Below are 7,180 nucleotides of genomic sequence, written 5' to 3' on the forward strand. Positions count from 1 at the left end.
TATAGTGATCTTTGCATATTTCATAAAACAATGGGAAGATGCAAGCTGCTGTTCAGCTAGGAAATGGCACTGGGAGAATCCAAGTATTTAATTTGCCCTCTCTTGCCACAAAGGAGAGCTCTGTAAGCACAGCTGGGGTTCTGGTAGGTGTTGTAGGGTCAGTCCAGCCTTCCCCCACCTTGTTACTGACAGTGGAAATTTCCAAGGTTTTTGGCCAGCTCTGACTTCAGTCCATAATATGTTCCATATAAATGACTGAAATAAAGCAGATATGTACAAGACATTTGGGATTATAAGGTTTGCAGAAGCAGGTTTTTCACTGAATGGTGTTCATTTGGGATCATAGATAAACAACATTTCAGCATTCTACATCTTTATTTTGCAATATATATTGTAATTTCACAAAACTTCCTTATAATCACAAAGGAGAGCACTCATCTGCCCAGTCATTGTTAAACTCCATCCCCACCATAGGAGACAATATGTACTGGGGCAAGAATACAGAAGATGATCATCTTCTAACAGAAAAATTCCCACTGGTTTATGCTCTGCAGTACGAACAGGTCATGAACAAACTGAAAATATAGAAGAGAGAGATACCTGAAGTAGGGTCTGTGGAAACCGTGGAGTAGAAGTGTCTGGTCCTGCTGTGCTGAGAGGATCAAATGATAGGGACAGCAGCAGCAGTGCTCTCAGAGCACTAGTCCACACACCCTGACTTGTCAGGTTGTCAGAAGCCTCACCTAGGAGAGCTAGGCACAGAGGAGAGCCTGTCTCCTCTTGCACAGGGAGCTGTCTCCTTCCCTATGTAGATTACTACTCTGTCTCTTCTTTAGAGCTAGCCATGATGATTATAAAAGCACCACCATAGAATTTTCTTGATTAAACGTATTTCTCTCTATAAAGCATCTTGCAATGATCTGAGTGTTTCATTATCAACAGATTAAAAATGACTTATTCAATCGGAGCTTTCGTGAATGTGGTAGGTGACAACAGTCTTCACTTGGTTAGCGTGGAACAAAAGAGACCTCATAAGGTTGGGGCATATTTGTCAGAGTGGCAATTACAGGGGTAATGTCAATGTCCTTGTGATCCACAACAGGTTTCAAAGTAAAGTTCTGCAGGATGGATGTTAGAAATATGAATAGCTCCATCCGGGCCAGACCTTCTCCTGCACAGATGCGTTTGCCTGCAAGTGGAAAATGATAAAAGGTGAGGGGAGAGTGGGGTATTTTAAACCATTGTTCCATGAAAGATCAGGCATCTCAGAATGGACATGCAGCATTTTGGGTAAACAAATTAAACTAGGGGCTAAGCGTCAAGAACATTGAAAGTGCTCAGTGGGCAAAGGCAGTTTGAAGGCTTTGGTTTCTCATTTTCTGCTTGGAGAGAGAGTTGTGTGGATGAGTCCTACCTTGCACGTCTCTTCTTGTAGAATGCATTGGAGGAATTTCTGTGATTGCTGAAGAGCTGAAACTCTAGTGCAGGGATCAGAGCTGCCCAGAAGTGACTCTAGCGAATCACCAGACATCACTGTACAGGCCATGGTGACAGAGCCACTAAAGAGGTCTTAAGAGAGGATAGCCTAGTATATGAAATAGAAAGAGATCTTACCTGCAGAGAATGGCATGAAGAAGTCACTCTTTTTAAATGTGCCATTTGCATTCAGGAAATGTCCTGGGTCAAATTTTTCTGGATTTGGAAATTCTTTGCTATCATGTAGGACAGGAGTCAGCAGAGGAAATATCATTGTGTCCTGAATTAATAATGAGAGGGATAAAATGTTAAACTGGAGACATTTTAAAGCAAAGAATCATTGAGAATTTCCCAGAGCGTAGTAGAGGGGTAGTCAAAGCTTAACCACTTTAAAATAAGCATTTAATGTCTCAAAATGTTTGCCAATAATATGGCAAAGTTGCGCTTTTTTTGTGGATGTTAATGATGAGTGTGATTAGAGTATTTAATATTTCTTCTAAATAAATTAGAAGTTTGCTTGTATTTACTTGAAAAATAAAATCAAACAGAAAGCCATCTCCCTCTTCACAGAGAGGATTAAATGTTCCTTTTATTTTTTTTTTTCCTTTTTTTTCAGGTACAAAACATTGAACTGAATAACATGCAGAATCCCCTTGCGAACAAAACTATTGAATTCTGGATCAAATTTCAGTGTCTTTGAAAATAAAATAAAATACAGTGAATAGAACACGTCATTGTTTTCAAAAGGTTATGAGCTCTTTCGGACCTTTGGAATAACAGTTTCTGAACTTGGTGTCTTTGATCATGGCATGTGGGACATTAAGTGGAACTAAATCAATGAATCTCTGGATTTCATGGATCACAACATCTGTGTAGGGCATCTGGCTCCCATCTGCCATGCAGGGGCTTCGGTCTAGGCCGATCACACGGTCAATCTCCTTCTGAACTTTCTCTGTTAGGAAATAAGTAAGTGTTGAATGGTCAAGTCCCACATCTGTTTGCCTAAACCTCTCCCCATGTTTACAGCAAAACTTGCTTTTAGGGCACCATCAATACAGGAATGTACTTAGTAGTAGTATCTCTTTTCTGTGAATAGAACTTAGACTAATACACATGTCTACACTGCAGATGAAGGGTTCCTTAGTCAGGGAACCATTGCCACATGTGGTAGTGACAGGAATTGTCCAAACTGATCCCATGACCTGCTAAAGTTTTTATTTATTTCCTTTTCTATTACCTTGTATCTCTGGGTATTTCTGGAGAATCAGAAGTGCATGTCTCAGGGTGGTGCTGGTGGTCCCTGTTCCTGCGAGGAACAAGTCGAGTGTGGTTCTGGTCAGGGACTCAACTGTGAATTCTGAGTGACCATTCCCTTTCTCCTGGAGGAAGATTTGGTAGAATGTTTTCAGAATGACAAATGTAAGCAGTTTGTTTAAAAAGGAAAGTCCTGTACCCATAATGTATGTTTTTAAACACTTTTTTAATATGGGAACACCAGCATGGTACTTTTACTAAATAATTCCATCAAATTTAGATGGCTACAGTTGTTAATTCTGTGTTTAAATGTCCTAGATAAGAAAGTGGAGAGGATAGAGTGAAGTTGATGTGCCAAGAAAAGCAAGTTTCCCTTTGTATTTGCAACAACCCAGTGCCCTGCCACAACTGGCAAGAAGGTGGGATTCAAGTGGTGGTTTTCTTATAAGCCTGTAAATCTCTAGCTGTTACATTACCTGGTCCATTTTGTTAAGGAAAGCATCGATGAAATCTCGAGGACAACTAGGATCCCAGGTTTCCTGGTGTTGTGCTGTGATTTCTAAAATAAATTTATCAACTTCATCAATATTTTTCAACATTTCTTGATGAGGCCTGGGTAAAAACTCCATGAGAGTTGGGAAGAAATTGTATAGCTGTAAAAATAAGATGATGGAAAAGCACATTCTGATTAATGTGGATACAATAAAATGTTCCCTAACTGTTAACTAGGAAAATGAGGCAATTCAACTGTCTTGGAAGTACTATTTTTCAAGTGGATTTTAATGCATTTTACTTTATGGTTTCACTATAGTCAAGAATGGATGTCAGTTGAGCAACTTTTGCAATTATATCCTTCTTTGGACATACAACAGCAGTTCCATAAGGTAAGAAGAAACAACAGGAACTGGTTATTTAACTGCCGTTTTGGCTTTCAGAAAATTTATCCAAATTTGGGAAAATCCAATCCACTTAAAAATAATAACATGAATAATTATCCATTAATTAAATATTATCATCATTAACAAATGTATTCAATATAACTGTACACACCTGTGTTTGTATAGCGTTCTGGTATCATTGTTTTCATCTAGCAAATCAATTAAAGTTAAAAATTTCTTGTCCTCATAGTCAAACCGATCCCCAAAGACAATGGAGCAGATGATGTTGGAGACAGCATGGATCAGGAATCTGCCAGGGTTGAAGGGTTTCTCTGCAACAACAACAAAAAAAGAGGTATCTTGCTTTCAGTATTTCAGGCATCTTCCCCTCCTCTGACACTACTGGGAGCTTTGCATCCTCTTGAGACCCAGAGTTTTGCAGTCCTTTGAAAGGATGGTGAAGGGCTTACTCAATTTTTTCTTCTCTACTTGAAGTGAACTCATTTCCCTGTATGAGTCGTTTAAGTATCTCTTTTGACCTGTTCTCAGGAGAACATTGGTCTGGGGGTGTTTGGTTTCTTTTCAGATGACACAAGTCTGTCTGTGTCTTTGTCTTCTGAACTTACAGTTTATTAGAAATGGCCTAAAGATTCCCACCAAAGCCAAATGAAGCCAGAAGGACTTTGCCTGAGCCTTTTCTTTAGGTTACTGCACCCTCTTTATAAACTCTACTAGTGTAACCTCAATAGTATACCTCTCCCCTAGGGATTTGAATGCCTGTGATCAAAGTCTAGTTCTGATAGCAAAGCTATGCAGATGGAGTGGACCCAGATCCAAATATGTGTAAATGAGGTCTCTGACCACCGATTTCTTCAAGATCCACCAAGGGATTCAGAAGACAAGGCAAAGAAGTGCACATTGCTTGGTTAGGTGGCAGTCCCCAGCCTTGTACGCATGGCTGAATTCCACCAAATGGCTTTGGGGCCAAGCCATTCCCTTTGCCACTTTCAGCCTTGTTCCTCAAACAGAGCAGGTTAAAGGATGCTTTCTAACACCAGTCTCCTATATTTATCCCTCCATACTGTCACAGTGTCTTTGACTGACCCACTCCCAGCACTGGTAACATTGGCTATTGGAGCTGGGAGCAGAAACTGCAGCCATATGCCCACTTCTTCAGCCATAGATTTCTTGAAGCAACACTACACCCTCCTTGTCTTGCTGCAGATATGCAGGGTGTCCCAGGAAGCACAAAGCCCCATCCTACCATGTGTGTTCCTGATCCTCTCCACCAGAAAATGAGCTTCCTCCTGGATTCGCCCCTCAATGCTCCTCTTCCCCATCCCAAAATCCCTCAGGGTGGTGAGTGCAAATCGTCGGAGCTGCTTCCAGGTCTCCCCATTGCTGGTCACAATACCTGATGAAGGAAAAATAGACGTCCATGAGGAAACAGATATGTTAGGATGTAAATAAGAAAGTAGCACTGGCACTGAATATTTCTTAGCCACAGCCACTGAAAATCAGCAGAAAACGTGCTCAGAACTGCCCTAGTGAATAAGTGCAAAGCCTAATCTTGAATGTGGCCCTGATTGTCACAGCCTATATTATCTCATCTTTGTTGTCTCTGGAATTCCCTTCTGTTGGTTACTTTAGCTGTGTGTATATTGTCAATATTTTCATAAATGGGAGAATGAACCTAAGTTCTTAGAATCATAATTGATGAGCATAATTTGAGTCAGAATTTGAAGCACGCTGAAAATGAAAAGGCACTCAGTGAATCCAGCCTGGGACCTTTGAGAGTTCTCCAGGGGACCACTTTACTCAAGGGTCCAAGTAATGAGTTGGGCTTTTAGTCTTTTATTGCTAAAAGTAGTAAATGAAATCCACCATTCCCTCCTCCACTGCCCTCTCAGCTGTTCCTCTTAAGTGTTGCTGAAGCACTGAAAGCCTTAGCTTTGTGTGCTAACATTACTGGGGACATACCTGTGCCTTTGAAGAGTCTTTTAAGGAGTGGTAGGTTGCCTCTTCCGCTGAAGTCATCTGCCTGATCAATCAGAGCTTCTTTCACAACATCATAGCCATACAGCACCACAATCTTTTGTGGGCCTAAATGTATTGTGAAGACAGGACCATACTTCTCACTAAGCTGTAGGAAATAGGAACACAAAGAACAGTATACCGTAGTTGTCCCTAAAATCTCCTTTGCCCCAGATCTTTGGAAATTGGATGAGTGAATCAGTGTAGAGTCACTGAAGCCTTGTACTGATTAAGAGGAGTTGGGCTCAGCAGGAATGTAGTGAATATAGCAAGAACATCAGCTGCTTGATTGCAAATCCACTGCAAATTGCAGTACTGCCATGAAGTCAGCACAGGACCCATCAGCAGTATGATTATTGCAAATATATAGCCTTAGACTTGCACTACACTGAGTTAGATATTATATTATTGGAATACATACATTTCAGAAGCATGCATTTCTGAGAAACCTTTTGTTTTCTGTTTGAGTCTGACATTTGGTCAATGCAAATTAAGCTGGTGAATTAAATTGAGACAGTCTAGACTTGACTTTGTTTTATATGCAATGGAGACAACATAAGAAAGGAGACAGTCCCTTACCTTTCTCAAGCTCCCAGGCAAGTTCTTTGGGTTCAGCTGGAATATGTTTCCAGCAAGGGGGAGTGCGATGGGACCAGGAGGCTGCTTCCCATTTTGTGACATGTTTCTCCATGTGGTGATGAGAAGAAGGCATGAGATGCAGATCAGCAAGAAAATAGTGGTCATTCCCAGGAGCTCCATGGTGAACTGAGGAAGAGAAGTCAAGTGTCAGAAGAGCCTGATGTTGGACCTGTAAATCCGTTCTCATTTATATGCTGTGAATCCAAAGCACATGGATGAAATTAGCCAATAGTGCCTTCCTATTCCTTCTGAGATATGAGATTACTTATTAATCAGCTCAAGATAAGAATGAACAAACTATGGATGAACTCATTGTTTACATAATTTTTTTTAACCTCTCCACCTTTGGGTAATCATTCATGCAGGACTGAAGAAGTCATGTTCTAATGCTGTCCAACAAACTCCAAATGCCTAGCTGCCTTATATGTGCTTAAACTCTGCCCTCATGCCGAGATTGACATCTGCCAGCCCCTCTAGTATCTGAGCACAGTGGAGGGAGGTGTCACGATTGAAAAAGGGCGTCACTCCAAGTTCTTCCTAGGCATTCCGCCTCCATTTCTAGAATGAACTTCTGCAATTGTAGCCAAGTCACCCATGCAGATTTTGAGGAGTACACACCGCTTGTCCTAATCTGATATTTCAACCAGACAAACCATACTGTCTACAGCATTTGCAGGGTCACAGATTTTCCCGAAACCACAGATTTCTGCAGCAACCTGCATTCTCCTTCCTGATGCTTCTAGAAACTGGTTGAAGATCCATAGAAGGTGTGAAGATCAGGGAAATATACAGGCACCCTGAACAAAGCTTAACAGATTGATTGTTTAATTAATATTATTTAATAGAATATAAAATCTTAAATGAAATAGGATGCTTTCCACTTCTTCTCCAACAGGAAC

The 7,180-nt window shown here is 40.8% G+C and overlaps 1 protein-coding gene across 1 annotated transcript; it reads right to left on the minus strand.

The window, feature by feature from the left end:
* Positions 1-941: 941 nt before the first annotated feature.
* LOC134157662 (cytochrome P450 2H1-like) lies at positions 942-6,472 on the minus strand. The gene is given in 10 exon segments (XM_062606863.1): positions 942-1,189; positions 1,615-1,756; positions 2,243-2,255; positions 2,257-2,428; positions 2,714-2,855; positions 3,207-3,383; positions 3,777-3,940; positions 4,873-5,022; positions 5,589-5,751; positions 6,222-6,472. Coding segments are annotated over 10 exon segments (1,485 nt in total). The 5' UTR covers positions 6,402-6,472; the 3' UTR covers positions 942-1,007.
* Positions 6,473-7,180: the final 708 nt, after the last annotated feature.

Source organism: Pezoporus occidentalis, unplaced genomic scaffold (assembly GCF_034315485.1).
Source record: "Pezoporus occidentalis ecotype Australia unplaced genomic scaffold, CSIRO_AGI_Poc_V1 ctg98, whole genome shotgun sequence".
Taxonomy (NCBI): Eukaryota; Metazoa; Chordata; class Aves; order Psittaciformes; family Psittacidae; genus Pezoporus; species Pezoporus occidentalis.